The following is a 27,812-nucleotide window of genomic DNA, read 5'->3' as shown; positions in this document are numbered from 1 at the left end:
ACAACAAACACACTGCGTTGGACAGTTCTGGGGGTTTGGGTGCAAGACAAGCTCCGCCTATTTGTTCCACGTCAGAAGATATAGGAAGAAGCCTAGCTTAGCTGTTCAGAAACCAACAACATCACATCATCATACGTATTTGCCTTGTCTGGTGACGATCGCTACATTTTACATTCGTTTGATTGAATGGCAACGACGGATACTGTACAGTCGAACCAATATTTGAAACCAACCTGTGCCGCTTCACGCAACTGTAAAGGATATCGCGATGTAAGGGAAGCCAGCACACAAACCGACACCAAAGTACAAGGTGAGACTACTGCGCTGTCAGTTACTGGCGAGTTCACAGCTTGACAGAGAATGCTGCGTAGGTTTTTACTGTTCGGTATAATATTGCTACTCACACGGAATAATGAGCTTTGAGGCATATTAAAAATAAAGACGTCATTGTGTCACCGTCTAGGCTTTTATTAGTTTCAACCCACACGTCTGTAGCCTACCTAGTGCCTGTCTAGAAACGTCCTAACGGGATCCTTGGGACGTCCCAGCTCTGACGTCACCCCATTGAAAACTTAAATGGTTTCGGGTAGTGACGTTCCTAGGATAACGTGACTGGTTCTGCAAAGAGGTCTTGAGCTTTATGGCACCGGACAGTTAAGCTGGGCTTGCTCTGTAATAGTAGGGTTGCTGGATCAAGCATCCGTTTGGTTGTTCTACCCTATGAATGCCAGAGTCACATACATGTTTTGAAGAGAAATGTACTGGCCAACAGTTTCACATTCTATGTCAGTGCTCCAGAGTTGCAGTGGGAAGAGGAAGCAAATGTCTGCCCAATGTTTGCTTTATCCAAATAGTTTCTTTGAGCTCAATGTGTTATCACTTGGGAGCAGCAAACATCTAGTGGACAAAAAACTCACTTGACTTCCCTGTTTGTAATCCTGTTTTTCTATGGTGTGTTATTAGGTCATGGACCCAGGCTGTCCAAGGTTAACCTCTTCACCCTGCTGAGTTTATGGATGGAACTTTTCCCCAAGGAGGAACCAGAAGACATAAACCAGGATGTCTTTGTAAGTTTGACCTACAGTGCATTCAGAATGTATTTAGAATGTACCCTTCCCCCTTTTCCACATTTTGTTATGTTACAGCCTTTCCCCCTCATCAATCTACACACAATACCCCATAATAACAAAGTGAAAACAGGCTAAGAATTTTTGCAAATGTATTAAAAATAAAAAAACGGATACCTTATTTACATAAGTATTCAGATCCTTTGCTATGAGACTTGAAATTAAGCTCAGGTGCATCCTGTTTCCATCGATCATCCATGAGATGTTTCTACAACTTGATTGGAATCTACCTGTGGTAAATTCAATTGATTGGACATGATTTGGGAAAGCACACACCTGTCTATATAAGGTCCCACAGTTGACCGTGCATGTCAGAGCAAAAACCAAGCCATGAGGTCAAAGGAATTGTCTTTGATCTCTATGGACAGGATTGTGTCGAGGCACAGATCTGGGGAAGGGTACCAAAACATTTCTGCAGCATTGAAGGTCCCCAAGAACACAGTGGTGTCCATCATTCTTAAAAAAAAAAAATATATATATATATATATATATATATATATATATATATATATATATATATTTTACCTTTATTTAACTAGGCAAGTCAGTTAAGAACAAATTCTTATTCTCAATGACGGCCTAGGAACAGTGGGTTAACTGCCTTGTTCAGGGGCAGAATGAAATGTTTTACCTTGTCAGCTGGATTTGATCTTGCGACCTTTCGGTTACTAGTCCAACGCTCTAACCTGCCGCCCCATTCTTAAATGGAAGAAGTCTGGAATCACCAAAACTCTTCCTAGAGCTGGCCACTCGGACAAACTGAGCAATCGGAGGATAAGGGCCTTGGCCAGGGAGGTGACCAAGAACCCGATGGTCACTCTGACAGAGCTCCAGAGTTCCTCTGTGGAGATGGGAGAACCTTCCAGAAGGACAACCATCTCATCAGCACTCCATCAATCAGGCCTTTATGGTAGAGTGGCCAGGCGGAAGCCACTCCTCAGTAAAAGGCACATGACAGCCCACTTGGAGTTTGCCAAAAGGCACCTAAAGGACTCTGATCATGAGAAACAAGATTTTCTGGTCTGATAAAACCAGGACTGAATTCTTTGGCCTGAATGCAAAGCATCACGTCTGGATGAAACCTGGCACCATCCCTACGGTGAAGAGTGGATCTGCAGAGAAGAATGTGAGAAACTCCCCGAATACAGGTGTGCCAAGCTTGTAGCGTCATACCCAAGAAGACCTGAGGCTGTAATTGCTGTCTAAGGTGTTTCTACAAAGGTCTAAATACTTATGTAAATGTGATATTTCAGTTTATTTTTTATAAATTTGCAAACATTTCTAAAAACCTGCTTTTGCTTTGTCATCATGGGGTATTGTGTGTAGATTGATGAAGAACATTTATTTAAAAATCCATTTTAGAATAAGGCTGTGATGTGGAAAAGGTCAAGTGGTCTTAATACTTTCTGAATGCACTGAATAGCGGCCATTACTTATTGTTGTTAGAACGTTAGGCCAGTAACCGAAAGGTCGCTAGTTTGAATACTCGAGGCAACAAGGTGAGTAATCTGTTGATGTGCCCTTGAGCAAGGCACTTAACCCTAATTTGCTCCAGAGACACCATACTACTATGGCTGACCTTGTAAAACAACACATTTCACTGCACCTATCTGGTGTATGTGTCAAAACATTGTTTTTTTTTTTATAGATAACATGCAATAAATTACCATATTGAGCATCATCAATTATATGATATATTTTCTCCCTTATCTCCTGTCTGTTTCTCTGTGTCAGACGCGGGGTACAGGTCTGGTGGTGGTTCGGGACCACAAGGTGGTGGGTCTCCACTGCTCTGGTCCAGAGCTCCACGTGGGGCAGGTAGCTGTGATAAGACACGGGCCCAGGCTGGCTGCCTCAGACCTCTACTTCTCTAGGAGACCCTGCGCTACCTGCCTCAAGATGCTTATCAATGGTGAGGATGTATATATCACACACACACACACACACACACACACACACACACACACACACACACACACACACACACACACACACACACGCACGCACAGAGAGAGCACGAGATCTCTTGTCTGTCATCTCCAGCTGGGGTGAGCCGCATCTCCTTCTGGCCTGGTGACCCTGAGATGAGTCTGCTAGCAGTCAGGCCTAATGGGACAGACTCCATTTCCCAGGAGGCCAGCGGAGGCCATGCTGGACGCCATTGCGTCCGAGAAGCTGAAGTCCAACAGCCGGCCCCACATCAGTGTGGTGGTGCAGCCCGTGGACCCCGGCCTGCAACAGTTTGTGGAGGAGACCTCCAGGAGGTGTGACTTCATGGAGAGGGTGTCGGGGGACGACCCCGACTTGGACGCTGGGGACTTCTACTGGAAGCAGAGGAGACGGAACCTGGACACTTTCTCCGAAGAGTTCCTAATCCCGCACGAACAGTGCCACCGTGACATTCTCACCAAAATAGGTCCGTAGTACAATCATTCAACCGTACTTGTTAGCTAACTTGTGTTCACCAGCTAGCTGTATTTGGGCTATGTTGCCTAACTCAAGATGAGTAGGTTTGAGGATCTCCTTTGCTCAGGAGGCCATGTGCCACGCCATCTGTTGTGTAGATCCTGTTAAATGAATGGTAAACATACTGTTTATAGATGAGGATTTGACACTGTCTTGCTACAGGTCTGGAGAACTTCTGCATGGAGCCGTACTTCTCCAACCTGCGTCAGAACATGAGGGAGCTGGTCGGGATTCTGGCCTCAGTAGCTGCTAGTGTGCCTCTTCTCCAGCATGGCTTCTACAGGAAGGACTCTCAGCCTGCAACCTCGGAGCAGCGCCAGCCTCAGGGGGTGTCCCAGGAAATTGCCAGACACTGCATCGTACAGGCCAGACTTTTGGCCTACAGAACAGGTACCTGAAATATCTGTTTAGTAGTCTATATACCAGCTAGATTACTCATTCAAACTAGGAAGTAATTTTGTAAATGTGACGTCACCACATTTTGTGGGGAATCGCATAAAGGAGTTCCAAGCAATTCAAAATTGCAGGAGAGAGAAGACTATTGTTATGATGAGACTATTGTTATGATGAGACTATTGATATGATGTAACATCCCATGATTGACTGCATGTTTGTTGGAGAGATAAGTTGCCCTGGGGGGGTATCGGGTGTCCGATGAACAGAAAGTATCCCAAAAGACATTCTAGTTTCATTAGTGGTTAGCGACAGCTGCTATGAAAAGGAGTTCTCTGATTGGTTGGTCAGCCGATCACTCAAGAAATGAACATTTTGTTTTATTTTTTGAAAGGGTTAATTATATGTTTATGTTTTAAGGCTAACAGGACAAGCTGAAATAGGTTGAACCACCCATCTGAAGGTTTAAACAGATGGAACATGTCTGAGTGTAACTTGTTTGTTGATATTCCAGAGGACCCTAAGGTTGGGGTTGGTGCTGTCATTTGGGCAGAAGGGAAATCAGTGAGTAAACCATTATTGTATTTTCTAAACTCATAACTATACATGAATATAATGTATTTTGCCTCTGTAATATAATGACAAAAATAAAGTGGAAAGGCTGGTAACAAATATTTCAATGTGAAAAATGAATAAGGTCAAACTGGCATTTACTGTGTTCTGTGCTCACCTGTTTCAGGGTGGTTGTGATGGCACGGGGCGGCTGTACCTGGTGGGTTGTGGGTACAACGCCTACCCAGTGGGCTCAGAGTACGGAGAGTACCCCCAGATGGACAACAAAGAGCAGGACCGCCAGAGGAGGAAGTACCGCTACATCATCCACGCTGAGCAGAACGCACTCACCTTCAGGTCAGGAGGAGAGAAACGACATGGGCTCCATCTCAATACTCCTAAGTGACTTCCTCCATTGATATGAGAGGACAGGATGCAGATGTAGGAGCTTAATTGCAGCAACAGGAAATGTGAATTATGTAGATTATAATTAGGACATTTTTGTAGGTTTTGATACATTTTACATAAGGTATTGACATTTTTAAAGTGGAATTGGCAAACTTCAGAAGCCTTTTTAATCCTCAAATACACTACACATTTTACATTTCTTGCATTGCAGGAAAATGTTTCTGCAACAGGGTGATCAAATTAAGATCCTACATCTGTAGATGAAGGAAATACAGGGAATGTGTACATGGGTATATTTGCTCTCGACCTGTCCAGTCCTTACAGGTCAACGGAGATGGCAGAGAGGATGCAAGGAGAGGAAGCAAGGAGGTACATCCGAGAAGTCGGGGCAGGAATTAGTAGCTGGGCATGAGGATTTATGACGTAAATAAATGTGATTGACTGTCGTTTCTAGGAGTGACGAGATCCGCGAGGAGGAGAACACCATGCTGTTTGTGACTAAGTGTCCGTGTGATGAGTGTGTCCCTCTGATCCGAGGAGCTGGGATCAAGCAGATCTACACCACTGACCTGGACAGCGGCAAAGACAAGGGAGACATCTCCTACCTCAGATTCCATGGCCTCCAAGGAGTCCTGAAGTTCATTGTGAGTACCTACATTGATTGACGGATGAATAGTTTTTCTATGGGTGTAGCAGCATCTCAATAGTCTATTCCTCTCATATTTTCTTCATCTGTACTGATGAGGGGAAAAAACTGGATGGATTCCTCAGATGTTTTCCATTCAGCTTTTACCTATCCTTGTTTTCCTTGTTAGGCTATTGAGTTATACTTATAATAGTGCTTTCTACAGATGCAATTTTCTCAGTGTGTTTACATGTTTTCGTCACAGTGGCAGAAGTCCCCTCTGGCCAGGAGAGCCTCTGAACATGCTGGTCTTCATCTAACCAGTGAGTTGTCCTTCTCTGTACCATTAGTTAGCATGACATTTGTCACTTTGTAGAGAGTGATGTCACATCTTCTCCTCCTTCTCTAATAAACTCAGCAAAAAAAGTAACGTCCCTTTTTCAGGACCCTGTCTTTCAAAGATAATTCGTAAAAATCCAAATAACTTCACAGATCTTCATTGTAAAGGGTTTAAAGACTGTTTCCCATTCTTGTTCAATTAATGGACATGCACCTGTGGAACGGTCATTAAGACACTAACAGCTTACAGACGGTAGGTAGGCAATTAAGGTCAGTTATGAAAACTTAGGACACTAAAGAGGCCTTTCTACTGTCTCTGAAAAACACTGTGCCAAAGGCATGCTGCAAGGAGGCATGAGGACTGCAGATGTGGTCAGGGCAATAAATTGCAATGTCTGTACTGTAAGATGCCTAAGACGGCGCTACAGGGTGACAGGATGGACAGCTGATTGTCCTCGAAGTGGCAGACCACATGTAACAACACCTGCACAGGATCGGTACATCCGAACATCACACCTGCGGGACAGGTACAGAATGGCAACAACAACTGCCCGAGTTACACCAGGACCGCACAATCCCTCCACCGGTGCTCAGACTGTCCGCAATAGACTGAGAGAGGCTGGACAGAGAGCTTGTAGCCCTGTTGTAAGGCAGGTCCTCAGACATCACAGGCAACAATGTCGCCTATGGGCACAAACCCACCGTTGCTGGACAGGACTGGCAAAAAGTGCTCTTCACTGATGAGTCGTGGTTTTGTCTCACCAGGGGTGATGGTCGGATTCGCATCTATCGTCGAAGGAATGAGCGTTACACCGAGGCCTGTACTCTGGAGCGGGATCGATTTGGAGGTGGAGGGTCCGTCATGGTCTGGGGCGGTGTGTCACAGCATCATCGGACTGAGCTTGTTGTCATTGCAGGCAATCTCAACGCTGTGTGTTACAGGGAAGACATCCTCCTCCCTCATGTGGTACCCTTCCTGCAGGCTCATCCTGACATGACCCTCCAGCATGACAATGCCACCAGCCATACTGCTTGTTCTGTGCGTGATTTCCTACAAGACAGGAATGTCAGTGTTCTGCCAGGGCCAGCGAACAGCCCGGATCTCAATCCCATTGAGCACGTCTGGGACCTGTTGAATCGGAGGGTGAGGGCTAGGGCCGTTCCCCCCCCCCCAGAAATGTCCGGGAACTTGCAGGTGCCTTGGTGGAGGAGTGGAGTAACATCTCACAGCAAGAACTGGCAAATCTGGTGCAGTCCATGAGGAGGAGATGCACTGCAGTACTTAATGCAGCTGGTGGCCACACCAGATACTGACTTACTTCTGATTTTGATACCCCCCCCCTTTGTTCAGGGACACATTATTCCATTTGTTAGTCACATCTGTGGAACTTGTTCAGTCTGTCTCAGTTGTTGAATCTTATGTTCATACACATATTTACACGTCAAGTTTGCTGAAAATAAACGCAGTTGACAGTCGCACAAATGTAATGTGCATGCCGCCACCTAATCACCACAATACTGATGACGGATCAGCCCTTCTAACCGTCTCTGATTTGACTCTGTGATGTGTCCCACCTTTGACCATGTCTTATGATTACAGATGGCTGCGTGGGGAAGCATGGGAGACAGCCTGAACAGGCCCTTCAATCCAATAAGAGGTTACGGTCAGCAACAAATCCAGACCTTTCTCCTGTTTGTTGAACAATGGTACCTGTAGCTTTCAGTCTGGTTTCCCCAGGCTCTTGTTGGCATTGGAAACGTTTCATTTATCCAATCGCATATCAATCAGTGATTCAAGTAAGGAAGGATGCATTTTAACAATGTTGGAAATTCAAAGGCCTCTTCATACTCCCCTGTAATGGACAGTTTCAAGGAGTAAACTCAAGGTGATTTTTAAAGGACTGACTGTATATTCAAAGGAAATGGTACTACGTAGATATAAAAAAAAAAAAAGCAGTAATTGCATGTATAAGTGAACTGTAAATGCGTGTTTCCTAATTGTTTGTCTGAAGAGTTTACAATGAAAGTTGTATAAAGGCTACTGTTGATTATAGCTTTAAGTTTACTGTAGTTCTTCCAGACGTGAAGAATCCCAGTCACATCCCAGCCAGTGCAGGCTACCACCACTATATTGCACTTTGCCTCAAAGGATACTAACCTCTAGACCCATGCAACTGTGCTTTGTCTGTTCTTTTGTTACGTAGTTGGCTCCTACATCCTTGAATTGTTTCATCCTGTTTTGCCAAACTGCTTTTAACTGATAACAATAAGCATCTAACAGCAAAAAAACAATATAAAATATTGACAAACCAGGAAAACAATGTATGCATTTATTTTACCGGTGTTGTGGTACAGTAGTGTCAATGTGATTTTTTTTTTTAATGAAATCCCATGGTTGAAAAGGGTCAATATTACTTTAGTACAGTATGTTAAGTAAATCTGTTTTGGCTCAGGTGTAAGTTCCTACTGATACAGCCTGAATCTTTTAACTTTCTTGTTAAGCATTTTAATCCAACGTCACAGTTTATGCCATTCGAAGCCCCGTTTATACCTGGTGTTAACATGGGTCCTGTGTCTTGATCTTGTCCATATTCTGATTGTGACCATTCCTAGACCTGTGTAGAATATTAAAATTGATGGTGATTCTTCCTGACTACCTCCAGAGGTCATCGAAGACTAATTGTATCTTTATCTTACAAGTGTAAACAGATCTGGATTGTCAAACCATTTTAAATAGTCCCTCTAAAATCATTGATTCAAGGGATCAATATGTCTTAACATTGGGAATCTCATAATTTGAATACAGGGAGGGACTAGGGTTCAATAGAACTTGAGAAAGGTCATTGGCATGGCAAGACATGAACCTGTGACCTTGTGGTCCCTGTCCACAGCACCAGCAGGAGGGAGGGCACCATTATTGTTTTTGTGCATTTTATAAAGCTGTTCATTCCTTTAGTCGTTTTAGAATGTCAGCAGATATGTTGGAAAACAAAAGCCGCATTGGGATTCAAACTGGCAACACCATCTGTCGCAACCTGTTTAACACCCTCCCACAAGCACTCCCCCTCCCTGAAACACTTAAACTCCACCCACTGACATGTCTAAGCTCTGCCCACTGAACGTTCATCCAACCAATTTGTCCCCAGCTACCTCGAGGTGGTCAGGAAGATCTGTTCACAATTAATTATTGTCTACACTGGTCTAGAAATGTGGTCAAGATCAAATGTTAGCACCAGATATAGAACAGGGCTAGAATGACTGAGTTTCACCAAAACGACAAGGGCATTGAGGATACTATCCCTTGTGTCAAGTCCAATCTACCAATTGTAAAAAAAAAAAAAAATTAAGTATTTGGCAATTTTAAAGAACAATCACTTGTCTGTGGCATGGTGCCCATCACATTTATTATTCAATATTACATTGAAGAGCCATATTAATTAGCTCATTTTCAATTTAATGTGATCGTAACTTACAAGCTCAACCACCACGATTACAATAAGCATTGGCTCAATTTGTCTGAGGTTATTTAATTTAGATTTCCCCCAAAACAAGCTACATGTAAAAAATAAAATCAAAATTCAGAGCAAGATGCTTCTACCTTATCCAGTTTACTGGTATGTTAACTTTCCTGGACAATCACAGTCCTGAGTTTTGGCCTCCTGGTTCCAAGTTTTATGATGCGATCAATGAACTGCAACAAGTTTTTTTTCAAAGTAAAATATTCCTTAACTGCACAACTCAAATATAGTGAGTTCAAGGTTCATTGCTTAATCACGACTAATATGTTCAACCAGACCATATTTTTCTAAATAAGAATTAAGCTTAGCCTAGAAAAGTATTTAAAATACAAAAAAAGGGAAAACAAAGGCACCTCTGTATGTACCCCTACTGTTAATGTGTTCCACCAAACATCCCCCTCCACCATCCAAATAAGAAAACAAGTTAAAGAAATCACTTTCGTACAGAAAAAAAAAATCTGAGGATTTTTCTGTCACCCGCAATGGCACTCACTTATGGGTTAAAACCAGCTTTTATACACGACAAAAAACATGTTTTTTTTATCATCATGATAGAATCCTGTTGAACAGGAAACTACTTCATCAGCTTAAAATAAACCAAAAAGAAATAGATCCTTTAGCGTTGAATGATACAGAAAGTGCTACCAGCCATCTGTGGAGAATCAATTATCAAAACTATTGATAACCTTCGTATAGAATGACTTAGCAGTAAAAGAATGGCCCCGCTGATCACCAGACATCTAATATGTTCCTTGTAAGATCAAATTCAGAGTTGTCATGTCAGAGGACCTGCTACAGCGTTGAAGCATAACTTAATTGTGGAAGTACAACCGCAGGAGTAAGACTAGGAGGGAATGTGAGTCTGAAGAAGAGTTCTACAGAACATTTGACAATACCATTTAGACCCTCTAATAGAGAAATAGCAATTCCTTCTATGATTCTGGGTACTTCGGTTGTGCTGTGGTTAGATTAGGAGAGTATTAGAAAGAAGTCAGAAATATCTAGCTGGCTCGTGCCTGCAAGTGGCAATGAAAAGAAGAGAACATTTGCAAAAAAATATTTGCGCAATTAAAGTGATGACCTGTGGTCTCCACAGCTCACTCAGCCAATCACCTAGAGGTCCTAACTATTGGTTCCCCCCAAGAGAGGAAATCCTCTTCCCATTGTGGAATACTACACACTATTAATAAAAGGGTTCATTTAAAAGTAAAAACAATGAAAACAAATGTGATTAAGAACTATTCTCCGCAAAGTTTAAGGAACCAAGAAAAAGACAATAATGTCTTTGATATTAAGAAATTGAATCATTATTGTCAATGTATTTTTGTGGACAATAAAAAGTAAAGGTTAGGGTAAAGGTCACAGCTAAGGGGAAGGGGTTTTAAGAGGCAGGTTTCTTTAGGTCTCGGATCTGTTTGATTAGGTAGGTCTTCTCGTCGTTGAATTGCTCGTCGTCCATGCGGTCCTTCTGGAAGTTGCTAAGGAAGTCGATGAGTTTGGGCTGGTTCTTCAGCAGGATGTCTATGATGGGCTGCGTCTTGTTGGGGTTCGCCACAAACACCTGGGTGGAGGGGTCAGCCTGTCAGCTCTGTACATTACATTGATATCGGCAGTTACATTCTAGTAAGAACCCAATGGTAATGCCATGGAATGTTTGGGGCCAACATGGAGGCCAGTTTGCCAGGCTTTGTACATGAACCGCTCAGGGAACGGCTTGTGTGTCGTACCTTGAAGACGTGGAAGGCCTCAAATTGTATGTTTGGGCTCTTGTCCCTCAGTAGGTTCATCATCAGCTTCAGGTTCTCAGGCTTGCTGATGTAGCGGGTCATCACTGTGAAGTTATGCCTGTCCAACAGAAGCTCTCCCAACAACTACACAAACACAAAGACCAGGGTATGCAAATGTTTACTATGAAGCAAGATAATCAACACCATAATAGCATGCAAAGTTTTAGTCTAGAAGTAATCCATGTAAAATGTGAATAATAGAACACACCTTTAATGACTGTCTCTTTGTCACATAGTTATCAGAGTGTAATAACTTCTCATACTGGTCAAAGATCTGCAAAGATATAAAGGAACAGGCTGAGGGGTGGCTGCATCAACAGTCAAAAGTGGCTCAAAATAAATTCACAATAAAAATGTACAAAAATAAAAATTCATAGAATTAAATAGGTGTTTCAGATAGTTAAATGGGATGGAATGTCTATTGAAGTTGATATATATATAATCTCAGTCAGGGGTGCGGTTTGGGCCAGTGTGTGTGTGTGAGAGAGAGAGAGATAAGCCTCCAGCGGCCTTTGGCATGAAAGCAGCCTTCTGTAACCTAGTGCGGCCCAGTGTAGCGTAGTGTCTGGCCTGTAACCCGAGCAGCCTCCAGCATGGTCTGTCTGCTCTCCCCTAAGCCCCACACTACAACCAACAGACAAGGTGGTCTTATGCAAGCAGGGAAAGCCAGTGACCACAGATGCCTGGAGTGTATGTTGCTAGTCTGTTGAAGGTGGTATAAATGCACTCATCAATCAACGTGTTTTGTTTATCGGCACACACTTCAGTGTATTCATCTGGTAAATGGCAATGAGAGTACGAGTGTGGGACGTCGTAAATGCATTCACCCATTCCTTCATGAATTCTGTCAAGAGGGCAGATGGTGTAACAACAAGAAACATTTTCTTTCCATGAAGTCCATCTGATAAAGGTCAATTCTCCCAGGGCAGCAGAATGAACATGTCACTTACGGCGTCATAATTCTGTTGTAGATATTCAGCTACCAGGACCTTGTGTCTCGTGAGCAGGTCCTGTGAATGGGGGAGGAAACGTGCTCACTTTAATTCACACAAAAACAAACATTGTATATTGCATATCATCTGCTGCATCGAATAATTTCTGATCTATTCATTTTGTCAACTCTCAAACAAATGGGCATAGACAGATACAACAGTAATGTAAAGATTAGCATATCATCTCAGACCCATCCTAGTCTTATTAATATGGGTTTAATACAAGGTTTTTCCAGGACTCAAAGATGCTTTCAAATCTTGTGTAATCTGACCTTGAAGGTGGCGAAAGCGTCTGAGGCGATGTCGAAGGTCTCCAGCTCTACGTAACTGAAGAAGTCCTGGAAGTGTTCTGAGTGGAGAACCAGCTTGGCCAGTGGCTCGTGTCTGATACACTCCCTCAGCATGATGCCACAGTTCAGCGCCGACCCAGGGGTCTCATACCTGCAGGAAGAGGGACACGCAGACGTCACTGAGTATCATACCAATGGCTGTGGTACATGAAGAGAGTTTTTGTGTGTGTGTGTGTGTGTGAGAGAGAGAGAAATTCACCCTTTTTGCAGCACAAACAGCACCTCTTGGTGAGAGCAGAAGTACTCGACGGTGGGGCTGCGGGTGCCGATCTGCCTCCGCAGGATGTTGTTGAAGATCTGACACACGTCCTTCTTCCCCTGGGGACATGCAATGGAAAACGTTTAAAAACTAAAGCCTCCTTGTTTCAGATCGTTTTCTTCTGTTTGGTGCCTAATGAACACGACCCTGATGTTCCGGCTTTGGCTCAGTCTCACCTCAAAGTCGATGACCTGCAGGTTTTCCACCAGCGAGATGAGCAGGCCGCTGTTGTAGAGCTCCTGGGCCAACTGGGCCACCGTCTCTGTGTGAGGCTCCTTGTCACCGGTCCCATATAGTATCTCCTTCATGGCCACAAGACACTTAGACACCTCCTCTGATGCCTGGGACAGGGACACCAGTTAGAAGTACATATTGTGCCTGTGTGTCTAACAGTACTGCTGCTAATAATGTTATGCTGTTTATAAAACAAAAACTGCAATGGTATTATACTTGAGTTGACCACAAGAGGGAGACAATTGACTACCTATGGAGGTACAGCTCTGCAGACACTTATGTCTCAGCCTCAGGCCCAATCATAAGACACATTACTATTGACTTTCTCTGGATATCAGCATTGCATACAACAGGAGTGGACTGTACTGAGATCACTATAGCCTGGCTGTGTGTGGAAGCAGCCTGGTTAGAGCTGAAGCAGTTCCAGCCCAGAGCCAGGTTACTGGGAGTTCTGTCTGGACAGCCCCTCTCTAACAGTCCCGTGGTGGAGAGGGCCTTTACAGCTGGGTGTCAATGAAGGAACGGCCAGGCAGCGATGCTACTTTCACAGCCCAGTGTCAGCCAGAGGCGCACCGTAATAATAACCACACCAACTGACTGATCAGATCAAATAGAAGAGGTACACCGAGGCCCCAACAGCAATGTTACACAACACCTGCTTGTGGGCCTTTTCTATGGGGAGTAGTGGTTTGTGTGGAGAGGACTATTATAAGGACTTGTGTTGTAAGGATTTGTTTAGTGAGGATTCGTGGTATGAAGATGAGTCACACCTTATCTGTTTTCTTGTCTTGTTTGACCAGGATGGCCATGTTCTCCTTCAGAGTCCGGACGATGTCGGCGGGATTCTTGTGGGATTTACCGAACAGCGGCATGGTGGCGGGGCCTCTCCTCAGGTCTCTCCTGACAGCCTTAAAAACACACACATTATACCCCATCTATCAATAACATATAAATTACACAACTGGGTGGTTCGAGCCCTGAATGCTGATTGGCTGACAGCCGTGGTATATCAGACCATATACCACAGGTATGACAAAACATTTATTTTTACTGCTCTACTTACATTGGTAACCAGTTTATAATAGCAATAAGGCACCTCAGGGGTTGGCCATATACCATACCCCCTCGGGCCTTATTGCTTATTTATACCGTCCGTCCAATTGAAACTCCATTTGTTCATGCTACAAAAAAAAAAAAACTATCAGTGGCAGATAATTTATTTAAAAGTCCCAATTCAGAAAAAATTAATTGGAAGATGTGATGCTTCTCATTTCCTCAGATAGGATTCTCAGATCAAAACCGTGTCCTATCCTTCGGGAGAATAAATACACACACTACCGTTCAAAAGTTTGGTGTCACTTAGAAATGTCCTTGTTTTTGAAAGAAAATCAAATTTTCTGTCCATTAAAATAACATCAAATTGATCAGAAATACAGTGTAGACATTGTTAATGTTGTAAATTACTATTGTAGCTGGAACCGGCTGATATTTAATGGAATATCTACGTAGGCGTACAGAGGCCCATTATCAGCAACCATCACTCCTGTGTTCCAATGGCACGTTGTGTTTGCTAATCCAAGTTTATAATTTTAATAGGGTAATTGATCATTAGAAAACCATTTTGCAATTATGTTAGCACAGCTTAAAACTGCTGAGCTGATTAAAGAAGCAATAAAACTGGCCTTCTTTAGGCTAGTTGAGTATCTGGAGCATCAGCATTTGTGGGTTCGATTACAGGCTCAAAATGGCTAGAATCAAATAACTTTCTTCTGAAGCTCATCAGTCTATTCTTGTTCTGAGAAACGAAGGCTATTCCATGTTTACAAACACTACAGGAACAAGTATCCGTACCCATTGAATGCAGTGATCACAATATAGTGGCTATATCCAGGAAAGCCAAAGTTCCAACAGCTGAGCCTAAAACAGTGTATAAGAGATTTAGCTGTGACTTATGTGAATGATGTTAAAAATATTTTTTGGTCTGATGTGATTAATGAGAAGCATCCAGACGCTGCACTTGATGAATTTATGAAATGACTTCTTCCAATTGTTAATAAACTGACTTAAGGCTCCTTGGATTGATGAGGAATTGAAAAACCCTATGGTTGAAAGAGATGGGGCAAAAGGAGTGGCTAATAAGTCTGGCTGCACATCTGATTGGCTGACTTACTGCAAATTGAGAAATGTGACTAAACTCAACAAAAATAAACTGTATTATGAAGTCAAGATCAAAAATATAAAGAATGATGGAAAAATATTAAAATGAATTTATGGGCAGAAAGACAAATTCAACTCCATCTTTCATCGAATCAGATGGCTTATTCGTCACAAAACCATTTAATTTAGCCAATTATTATTAACTTAGGCAGGAAATGCCAACAACGAACAGTGAGCCATCATATTCATGCATAAAAAAAAATAATAATGAAAGAAAAGCATTGCAAGTTTGAATTTTGTAAAGTTGGTGTGGGAGAGGTGGGAAAAAAATGAATTATCGATCAATAATGACAAACCTCATGGCATTAACAACTTAGATGGAAAGCTACTGAGGATGGTAGTGGACTCTATAGCCACTCCCATCTGTCATATCTTTAATCTGAGCCTAGAGGAAAGTCTTCGTTCTCAGGCCTGGAGGGCCTATAAGCTTGCTGCCAGCTCATAGCAAACTGTTGGAAAAAATGGTGTTTGACCAAATACATTGGCATTTCTCTGTAAACAAACTAACAGACTTTCAGCATGCTTATAGAGAAGGTAACTCAACATGTTCTGCACTGACAAATGATAATATGAAGATTGTGGGGAGCTGTACTGTTAGATTTCAGTGCTGCCTTTGATATTATTGATCATAAACTGTTGTTGAACCTCAGCTCAGCTATCAACCTCCGCTCTAAATCCACGATATGGCATTCTTTAATGGAAGCTTCTCTAATGTCAAACATGTAAAGTGTGGTGTACCGCAGGGCAGCTCTCTAGGCCCTCTACTCTTTTTTTTGAAAATCCCAAATTGTTTGCATAGTCAATTTACACAAGCTCTGACATACACTTAACCCACCAGACATGCCACCAGCAGTCTTTTCACTGTCCCCAAATCCAGAACAAATTCAAGAAAATGTACAGTATTATACAGAGACATTATTGCATGGAACTCCATTTCATCTCATATTGCTCAAAAACAGCAAACCCGCTTTCAAAAAAAATAGACAAAGCAACACCTCACAGCACAACGCCTCTCCCCTATTTGACCTAGATAGTTTGTGTATGCATTGATATGTAGGCTACTTGTGCCTTTATTTTTTAATTTTTTTATTTAGTTCTGTCCTTGAGTTGTTCCTGTCTATTAATGTTCTGTATTATGTCATGTTTCAAGTTGTATGGCCCCCAGGAAGAGTAGCTGCTGCTTTTGCAACAGCTAATGGGGATGCTAATGAAATCCCAAAATACTACTGCGGTCCAACTCATCCCAAACCATCTCAATTGGGTTGAGGTCAGGTGATTATGGAGGCCAGGTCCTCTAATGCAGCACTCCATCACTCTCCTTCTTGGTCAAATATCCCTTACAGAGTCTGGAGGTGTGTTGGGTCATTGTCCTGTTGAAAACCAATGAGAGTCCCACTAAGTGCAAACCAGATGGGATGGCATATTGCTGCAGAATGCTGTGGTAGCCATGCTGGTTAAGTGTCACCAGAAAAGCACCCCCACACCATCACACCTCCTCCTCCATGCATCATGGTGGGACACATGCGGAGATCATCCGTTCACCTACACCTGCTCACAGAGAGCGGTTGGAACCAAAAATCTCAAATTTGGACTCTGACCAAAGGACATATTTCCACTGGTCTAATTTCCATTGCTGGCGTTTCTTGGCCCAAGCAAGTCTCTTATTGGTTTCGTTTAGTAATGGTTTCTTTGCAGAAATTCAACCATAAAGTCCTGATTCACGCAGTCTCCTCTGAACAGTTGATGTTGAGATGTGTCTGCTACTTGAACTCTGAAGCATTTATTTGGGCTGCAATCTGAGTTGCAGTTAACTCTAATGAACTTGTCCTCTGCAGCAGAGGTAACTCTGGGTCTTCCTTTCTTGTGGTGGTTCTCATGAAAGCCAGTTTCATCATAGTGCTTGGTTTTGCGACTGCACTTGAAGAAACTTTCAAAGTTCTTGAAATGTTCCGTATTGACTGACCTTCATGTCTTAAAGTAATGATGGACTGTCATTTCTCTTTGCTTATTTGAGCTTTTCTTGCCATAATATGGACTTGGTCTTTTACCAAATAGGGCTATCTTCTGTATACCACCCCTACCTTGTCACAACACAACTGATTGGCTCAAATGCATTAAGGAAAGAAATTCCACAAATTAGCTTTTAACAAGGCACATGTGTTAATTGAAATGCATTCCAGGTGACTACCTCATGAAGCTGGTTGAGAGAATGCCAAGAGTGTGTAAGCTATGATCCCTTATTGATGTCACTTGTTAAATCCACTTCAAATCAATATAGATGAAGGGGAGGAGACAGGTTAAAGAATGATTTTTAAGCCTTGGGACAATTGAGACGGATTGTCTATGTTTGCCATTCAGAGGGTGAATGGGCAAGACAAAAGATTGAAGTGCCTTTGAACGGGGTATGTTAGTAGGTGCCAGGCACAGTGGTTTGTGTCAAGAACTGCAACGCTGCTGGGTTTTTCACACAACAGTTTCCTGTGTGTTTCAAGAATATTCCACCACACAAAGGACATCCAGCCAACTTGACACAACTGTGGGAAGCATTGGAGTCAACATGGTCCAGCATCCCTGTGGAATGCTTTCGACACCTTGTAGAGTCCATGCCCTGTAGAATTGAGGCGCAAGCCAATATAAGGAAGGTGTTCTTAAAGTTTTGTACACTCAGTGTATGTCACACATTATAAACTGGGTGGTTCGAGCCCTGAATGCTGAAAACGTATGACAAAACATGTTATAATTACGTTGGTAACCAGATAATAGCAATAAGGCACCTCGGGGGTTTGGGGTATATGATCGATAAACCACGGCTAAGGGTTGTATCCAGGCACTCCACATTGCGTTTTGCATAAGAACGGCTTTTAGCCGTGGTATATACCACACCCCCCCGAGCCTTATTGCTTAATTATACCATATATCAGTGTACCACAGGCATTTCTCCCCTTACTTGACATGGGGTGCATCTCAATAGTCTGAAGTATCTTCTTCTAATCTCCTCTCGTTCATCTACATTGATGTGAAATAAACAAACAAAAGCCTGCATCCCCGTGGGTGTCCCAGACCAGGACTGAAGAACATTAGTAGTGATGGAAAGGAGACAAGGAGATGAAGGCAAGTGTATTGAGATACACCCACAGAAAGAAGCGTGCAGTCTTCCCCCTGGGATCTAGCAGTGATTTATAAAAGGGCATAAGCAATACCCGCTTACGCTGAGTCAAACTACACTCTGCACACCTCACTGCATTCAGCATTGTTGTCATAACAAAACAAAGGCAGCCAGACGACAGATAATAGGTGTGTGCGTTTCATCACTCAAGAGGATGTCTCAACAATGTGCATCCGAAATACTGAAATGGCCTAACTTGACACTGGCCATGAGTAGGCTAACTCAGTTTGAGATTTAGGATTCCAAATGGTTCACCATGTTGGCACCTAGAGTTCTAACACAGTTTATATTCTAGCAAGAATCTTACAACGTTATTGTCATGGAGTGTTTGACGCCAACATGAAGGATAACCTAGCTACTGAAACAAACTCTCAGAGAGAGAGAGAGAGAGAGAGAGAGAGAGAGAGAGAGAGAGAGAGAGAGAGAGAGAGAGAGAGAGAGAGAGTATGTGAGGGAGGGGGTGAGTATAACTTGTGACTGTTAATCCTTAGTGCTGAGCATGACGGTATTACCTCCATTCCTCCCAGAACAGAACAGACAGACTGATGCCAGGAACTTGTCACTTTGATCACAGTCCACAGCAGGAGACTAGTCAGTGGACTGCATCGCTCACAGCCTTGCACATCATGTAGAGTAGATGGGATTCCCTATTCCCATTTTCGTCATGGAAGAGAATGTCTGTTCTACACTATCCATTTCTATCTGGATGTTTGGTATGCTTGCAGTCACCCCTGAAAAAGCCCTAGCGCAAAACGCAGGACAGTGAACCCAAGAAAATCCTATTCCTATCCCACACACTGACTACAAGCAAGAAAGGAGCCCCCTCTCTACCCAACCCCCCTCTCCCCACCCAGACCTGTTAAAAAAACTGCATTTCCCATGAAGCTGTGAGGTAAACACAGTATAAGTAGTATCTTTGTCTCTGCATTGTTGGAAAAGGACCCGTAAGTAAGCATTTCACTGTTAGTCCTACACCTGTTGTTTACAAAGCACGTGATAAATAACATTTGATTATTGCAACTTTAATAACAACCCATCAATCACAATTAAACAAGAATGAGGCTAAATGTCTCTGGACAGGCAACTGCATGAGTCCATAATGGAAGGGATAATCCTGATTCAGACACGCCACAACATGCTCAACCAGGAAATAAAAGGCTGCTAGCCTACTTTATAAACATACCACGGAGCCTAGGGATATGAGGAGCGATTGGATGAAACCAAGGCCCAGTTGGACACAATTCAGACTTGGGTTCATTATCGGACCTCTAGTAACAGACTAGGGGCCTACAGTACGTAATATTTTACAAATAAACAGATTTTCCCTGGATTATCTGTAACCTTAACCTGGTCTAATGTAGCCTAGAAGGACAGAGTTTGGTAACAGAAATATCCTATGTATACAATCTACAGTACATGTGATCCTTTTTAGAGCGTGGTGCTTGTGACGCTAGGATACTGGGTTCGATTCCCGGGACCACCCATACATAAAATATATGCACGCATGACTAAGTTGCTTAGGATAAAAGCAACTGTTAAATGGCATATATTTATATTGATTTCCCCCAAGCTAGATTACGGAGAAGTAATTCATAGATTGGCAGGTATGGGTGCTCTCGAGCAGCTAGATGTTCTTTACCATTCGGCCATCAGATTTGCCACCAATGCTCCTTATAGGACACATCACTGCATTCTATACTCCTCTGTAAACTGGTCATCTCTGTATACCCGTCGCAAGACCCACTGGTTGATGCTTATTTATAAAACCCTCTTAGGCCTCACTCCCCCCTATCTGAGATATCTACTGCAGCCCTCATCCTCCACATACAACACCCATTCTGCCAGTCACATTCTGTTAAAGGTCCCCAAAGCACACACATCCCTGGGTCGCTCCTCTTTTCAGTTCGCTGCAGCTAGCGACTGGAACGAGCTGCAACAAACACTCAAACTGGACAGTTTCATCTCAATCTCTTCATTCAAAGACTCAATCATGGACACTCTTACTGACAGTTGTGGCTGCTTTGCATGATGTATCGTTGTCTCTACCGTCTTGCCCGTTGTGCTGTTGTCTGTGCCCAATAATGTTTGTACCATGTTTTGTGTTGCTACTGTGTTGTCATGTGTTGCTGCCTTGCTGTGTTGTTGTCTTAGGTCTCTCTTTATGTAGTGTTGTGTTGTCTCTCTTGTCGTGGTGCGTTTTGTCCTATACTTATATTTTATTTATTGTTAATCCCAGGCCCCTGTCCCCGCAGGAGGCCTTTTGCCAGGCCGTCATTGTAAATAAGAATTTGTTCTTAACTGACTTGCCTAGTTAAATGAAAGTTAAATAAATACATTTTAAAAAATAAGGAGGAATGCCTTTAGCCTTTCCTAAAGGGAGTGGTTGTATTTCTTGTCATGGGCCTAGAACAGCAAGGTTGTTATCATATACTGACACTAGAGCTGGGACGATAAACTGAACATGATCGACACCGACCACTTATCGTGAACATTTTGCTGATATGGGTCATTACATAAATAATCTATAGGGTCCTACTAGAGGAATGGGAATTGTTAAATAAGTTTGCTAATATGGGTTATTGTTTATGGGACAAGTGATAGCTACAACATTCAAAGTAGTTGTAGTAGTTTTAAGGGTAATAAAAAAATAAGAAGAACTGTGGTACACATTAAATGTTATAAACATATCGTTAAATGTATTGTTATCGTGATAATTCAATGAATTTAGCTTGGTATGGATTTTTGGCCATTTCGCCCAGTGCTAACCGACACCCTGGTATTACAATTAAATAAACTAACCTCATCTAACAGACCCCCTGGTATTACAATTAAATAAACTAACCTCATCTAACAGACACCTGGTATTACAATTAAATAAACTAACCTCATCTAACAGACACCTGGTATTACAATTAAATAAACTAACCTCATCTAACAGACACCTGGTATTACAATTAAATAAACTAACCTCATCTAACAGACACCTGGTATTACAATTAAATAAACTAACCTCATCTAACCAACACCCTGGTATTACAATTAAATAAACTAACCTCATCTAACAGACCCCCTGGTATTACAATTAAATAAACTAACCTCATCTAACAGACACCTGGTATTACAATTAAATAAACTAACCTCATCTAACCAACACCCTGGTATTACAATTAAATAAACTAACCTCATCTAACCAACACCCTGGTATTACAATTAAATAAACTAACCTCATCTAACAGACACCCGGTATTACAATTAAATAAACTAACCTCATCTAACAGACACCTGGTATTACAATTAAATAAACTAACCTCATCTAACCAACACCCTGGTATTACAATTAAATAAACTAACCTCATCTAACAGACACCTGGTATTACAATTAAATAAACTAACCTCATCTAACAGACACCTGGTATTACAATTAAATAAACTAACCTCATCTAACAGACACCCGGTATTACAATTAAATAAACTAACCTCATCTAACAGACCCCCTGGTATTACAATTAAATAAACTAACCTCATCTAACAGACACCTGGTATTACAATTAAATAAACTAACCTCATCTAACAGACACCTGGTATTACAATTAAATAAACTAACCTCATCTAACAGACACCTGGTATTACAATTAAATAAACTAACCTCATCTAACAGACCCCCTGGTATTACAATTAAATAAACTAACCTCATCTAACAGACCCCCTGGTATTACAATTAAATAAACTAACCTCATCTAACAGACCCCCTGGTATTACAATTAAATAAACTAACCTCATCTAACAGACCCCCTGGTATTACAATTAAATAAACTAACCTCATCTAACAGACCCCCTGGTATTACAATTAAATAAACTAACCTCATCTAACAGACACCTGGTATTACAATTAAATAAACTAACCTCATCTAACAGACCCCCTGGTATTACAATTAAATAAACTAACCTCATCTAACAGACACCTGGTATTACAATTAAATAAACTAACCTCATCTAACAGACACCTGGTATTACAATTAAATAAACTAACCTCATCTAACAGACACCTGGTATTACAATTAAATAAACTAACCTCATCTAACCAACACCCTGGTATTACAATTAAATAAACTAACCTCATCTAACAGACACCTGGTATTACAATTAAATAAACTAACCTCATCTAACAGACACCCGGTATTACAATTAAATAAACTAACCTCATCTAACAGACACCTGGTATTACAATTAAATAAACTAACCTCATCTAACAGACCCCCTGGTATTACAATTAAATAAACTAACCTCATCTAACAGACCCCCTGGTATTACAATTAAATAAACTAACCTCATCTAACAGACACCTGGTATTACAATTAAATAAACTAACCTCATCTAACAGACACCTGGTATTACAATTAAATAAACTAACCTCATCTAACAGACACCTGGTATTACAATTAAATAAACTAACCTCATCTAACCAACACCCTGGTATTACAATTAAATAAACTAACCTCATCTAACAGACCCCCTGGTATTACAATTAAATAAACTAACCTCATCTAACCAACACCCTGGTATTACAATTAAATAAACTAACCTCATCTAACAGACACCTGGTATTACAATTAAATAAACTAACCTCATCTAACAGACACCTGGTATTACAATTAAATAAACTAACCTCATCTAACAGACACCTGGTATTACAATTAAATAAACTAACCTCATCTAACAGACACCTGGTATTACAATTAAATAAACTAACCTCATCTAACAGACACCTGGTATTACAATTAAATAAACTAACCTCATCTAACAGACACCTGGTATTACAATTAAATAAACTAACCTCATCTAACAGACACCTGGTATTACAATTAAATAAACTAACCTCATCTAACAGACACCTGGTATTACAATTAAATAAACTAACCTCATCTAACAGACACCTGGTATTACAATTAAATAAACTAACCTCATCTAACAGACACCTGGTATTACAATTAAATAAACTAACCTCATCTAACAGACACCTGGTATTACAATTAAATAAACTAACCTCATCTAACAGACACCTGGTATTACAATTAAATAAACTAACCTCATCTAACAGACACCTGGTATTACAATTAAATAAACTAACCTCATCTAACAGACACCTGGTATTACAATTAAATAAACTAACCTCATCTAACAGACCCCCTGGTATTACAATTAAATAAACTAACCTCATCTAACAGACACCTGGTATTACATAGCATATTAAATGAACCTCATCTCACCAAATATCTAGCATTGGTTGATTAGATGTGAAACTGGAAAATAGTTGATCTAAGCCAGATGGGTTAGCTGACAATGTCACGAAAACGATGCACTAACTTTGACTCAACACACACCCACTGGACTCTACCCACACAGACACTTCAACACACACCCACTGGACTCTACACACACACACACACACACATACATACATACAGGACTCTACCCACACAGACACTCCAACACACACTGGACTCTACCCACACAGACACTCCAACACACACACACACACAGGACTCTACCCACACAGACACTCCAACACACACCCACTGGACTCTACCCACACAGACACACACAGTGGACTCTACCCACACAGACACTCCAACACACACACACACTGGACTCTACCCACACAGACACTCCAACACACACACACACACACACACAGGACTCTACCCACACAGACACTCCAACACACACACACACACAGGACTCTACCCACACAGACACTCCAACACACACACACACAGGACTCTACCCACACAGACACACACACACCCACTGGACTCTACCCACACAGACACACACACTGGACTCTACCCACACAGACACTCCAACACACACACACACACACACACACACTGGGCTCTACCCACACAGACACTCCAACACACACTGGACTCTACCCACACGACACTCCAACACACACACACACTGGACTCTACCCACACAGACACTCCAACACACACACACACACACACACAGGACTCTACCCACACAGACACTCCAACACACACACTGGACTCTACCCACACACACACACACACACACTGGACTCTACCCACACAGACACTCCAACACACAGACACACACACACAGGACTCTACCCACACAGACACTCCAACACACACACACACAGACACTCCAACACACACACACACTGGACTCTACCCACACAGACACTCCAACACACACACACACAGACACTCCAACACACACACACACTGGACTCTACCCACACAGACACTCCAACACAGACACACACAGACACTCCAACACACACACACTGGACTCTACCCACACAGACACACTGGACTCTACCCACACAGACACACACACACAGGACTCTACCCACACAGACACTCCAACACACACACACACACACTGGACTCTACCCACACAGACACTCCAACACACACACACACACACTGGACTCTACCCACACAGACACTCCAACACACACACACTCATCGCATATCATCTATCCTGCTAACTAGTCACTTTACCCCTACCTATAAGTACATGTCTACCTCGATTACCTCGTACCCCTGCACATCGGCTCGGTACTGGTACCCATGTATATAGCCAAGCCATCATTGCTCACTGTGGATTTATTCCTTGTGTTACAATGTTTTCTATTTTATTGTATTCTGCATTGTTGGGAAGGCCCCGTAAGCATTTCACTGTTAGTCTACACCTGTTGTTTACTAAGCATGTGACAATAAAAATGTAAGAAAAATATAAGTTTACATGTCAACGATCCATTGATTCTAAGCCAACCCCGCCTGTTTTTCTCCATGGTTGCGAATGCATCGATTTTTTTTGCTAAACAAGCTATAGGGAGTCATTTATAGAGCTATAGGGTGTCATTTATGGAGCTATAGGGAGTCATTTATAGAGCTATAGGGAGTCATTTATAGAGCTATAGGGAGTCATTTATAGAGCTATAGGGAGTCATTTATAGAGCTATAGGGAGTCATTTATGGAGCTATAGGGAGTCATTTATGGAGCTATAGGGTGTCATTTATAGAGCTATAGGGTGTCATTTATAGAGCTATAGGGTGTCATTTATGGAGCTATAGGGAGTCATTTATAGAGCTATAGGGAGTCATTTATAGAGCTATAGGGAGTCATTTATAGAGCTATAGGGAGTCATTTATAAATCATGAGAATGGTTACGGTAGTAGGAGAGAGAGACTGAAGCAGGAGAGGGGAGAGGTACTGCACTTCACAGGGTCTGACATGATTCCATCAGTCAAGATGGAGTCCAGTCCCAGAGCTCCATGAACAAACACACACAACCTCGTCACAGACGCAAGGCAGAAAGAATACAGACGGAACAACTCAGAACTCTCAGACTGAATGCAAACGGAACCCAGACAAAACAAAGACTGATGGAACACTCCAATGGGTTGTTCTATTTCAGGGGATGTTCTGCAGCCATTTTGCCTGTCATCTTTATCATCAAACCACCATCATCATTCTGGCCTCTAATCACCCCTAACCACAGATAGAGGGTCAGATATTTTCCAACCCCTAATGGTGAAGGCTATGATTGGGGGTAGGGTAATCTGGTCCTAGATCTGTGGTTAGAGCCAACACACAGTACATGGCGCTGCTGCTGAAATAAAACTCGTTACCTAAAGTGTCACTGAGCATCATGACAGTCCCTGCACTGACTACATCACTGATGACATAAGCCTATGCAGCTTGTCAGACATGTCATTGGGTACTCTTTAAAGAAATGGTGAGACACAATCTATCCTAGGTGAGGTGCAGTCTGGGTGACAGTTGTTCCTGCCTGGTCTAAGATTGGCTACCAACATTCACAATCTGACACTTTCAAAACATACATTGACATCACACATCCTGTCTAATGACATGGACTGTCTGATTTAGAAATATGGAGGCACAAATAATTATGCATTAAAGCTGGAGAACACAAAACTAGTCTGGCTGGATAAATGCATAAATAAATGAATAATAACAAAACAAGGGGCCAAACTAAAAATGTAACATGGTAGGTCAAGGTCCAATGTCTTTAAATTAAGTAATTACTTATAAGACGAACATTTCGATGAAGTTGTTACTGTAGGCCTAATAGAGAATGACAGCCGGCTAGACAGAATAGCAGCCTATGCGACGGCCTGTCTCTGTCCATTGGTGTTCCGATCCTACTGCACGGGAAGCTCTGCTAGTGCTAAAGCAAAACAAACACTGTACAAACAAAGCCAGACTTGACACATTCGATGCGTGACATTACGCATACGCACCCTACTTGTCCTGTGTGTTAAAGGACCATCAAACATGTTTAGGGAAGAGCGTTCCCGGATGAAGGTTTCACGTGACATGTAGATTACTGTAGACACGCAGAAATAAAACAAATAAGACATGTGCGAATATGTCAACTATGGGAAACACCCGTTTGGGGTTTTAAACTCCCTTTAACAGAATGGATGTCACATGCATAAATCGGACCGTTTTAGCAGCGTTTTAGCAGGTTTTACAGAAAAGCAGTTAAACAGATTGGCAATGGCAGCATTTAATTAAAGTAGCAAAGATTGTTTCAAAGTTTAATCGATTGAATACAATGTTAAGGGCAGCATCAATTTGAAACATATGAACAATAATCGTAGGGTAAAATTGCCTAACTTTACCTAGCTAGCTATCTCTTAAGGATCTAATAAATTACGAATACTTACGGTGCAAGAGTCTATTTTGTATTTTTTCTGTCGGATGTCTTTGCTGCTGTCTCGATTCTCAATGTAACCGAGAAGCTTTTTCTGGTCACGCCAGCGGTGTGTTGTATGCTGGGCAAAACGTCAGAGGAATATGTGTATGTGCGAATTAAAATGTAGGGAATCTTTTAAGAAGGCAGTGCAGAATTCCATTTGGTCTGATTCGATATGAGCCACAGTCCCGGATAGGAGGCGCACACTGAATATTTATCTGCCAGCCCATTGGTCCTTTCCCCTGTGACGTTGAGGGATTTTCATATCCGGATTACAATTGTTTTTTAGATTTCATGGATAATAGCAGCTATGCTCTAGAAAAACATGCTCGAACAATGTTTTGATTATGGCTGGGGTTTTTTGTGTACAAATTATTTATAAATGGGAAAAAGTCAATTTGACCCTTAAACCGGTGAAACAAGATGGCCCTACTGTAGGTCTATCAGTTACAGCTCACAAAACAGGTATTCACCAAACCTCCGTGAACGCTGGAAATCACGCGTCTAGAGTTTAGCAACTGGGGTGAATCATAATCTTATCTAGCAATATACACTCAATAAAATATTTCATAAAATATTTTTTGGTAGAAGCCTAACTTGAGTTGTGCGTGGTGTTTTCTA

At 42.0% G+C, this 27,812-nt stretch overlaps 2 protein-coding genes across 2 annotated transcripts; one reads left to right on the top strand and one right to left on the bottom strand.

Moving 5' to 3' along the window:
- Positions 1-76: 76 nt before the first annotated feature.
- LOC106575509 (cytidine and dCMP deaminase domain-containing protein 1) lies at positions 77-8,231 on the top strand. The gene is given in 11 exon segments (XM_014152037.3): positions 77-310; positions 964-1,067; positions 2,862-3,039; positions 3,171-3,268; positions 3,270-3,543; positions 3,756-3,983; positions 4,501-4,550; positions 4,726-4,895; positions 5,401-5,590; positions 5,837-5,894; positions 7,511-8,231. Coding segments are annotated over 11 exon segments (1,575 nt in total). The 5' UTR covers positions 77-186; the 3' UTR covers positions 7,612-8,231.
- Positions 8,232-10,480: 2,249 nt separating this feature from the next.
- On the bottom strand, positions 10,481-27,390 carry LOC106575510 (calcium-binding protein 39-like). Its single transcript, XM_014152038.3, has 9 exons — positions 27,163-27,390; positions 13,821-13,958; positions 12,993-13,157; positions 12,757-12,875; positions 12,480-12,648; positions 12,166-12,225; positions 11,424-11,489; positions 11,156-11,299; positions 10,481-10,989 (listed from the first exon to the last, which is right to left on the bottom strand). The coding sequence occupies exons 2-9, from the start codon at positions 13,920-13,922 to the stop codon at positions 10,810-10,812; spliced, it is 1,005 nt and encodes a 334-aa protein (XP_014007513.1). The 5' UTR covers positions 13,923-13,958; positions 27,163-27,390; the 3' UTR covers positions 10,481-10,809.
- Positions 27,391-27,812: the final 422 nt, after the last annotated feature.

Source organism: Salmo salar, chromosome 17, assembly GCF_965601325.2.
Source record: "Salmo salar chromosome 17, fSalSal1, whole genome shotgun sequence".
Classification (NCBI taxonomy): Eukaryota; Metazoa; Chordata; class Actinopteri; order Salmoniformes; family Salmonidae; genus Salmo; species Salmo salar.
Note: the sequence above shows the minus strand (reverse complement) of the source record. Positions and strands in the feature narration are given on the sequence as shown.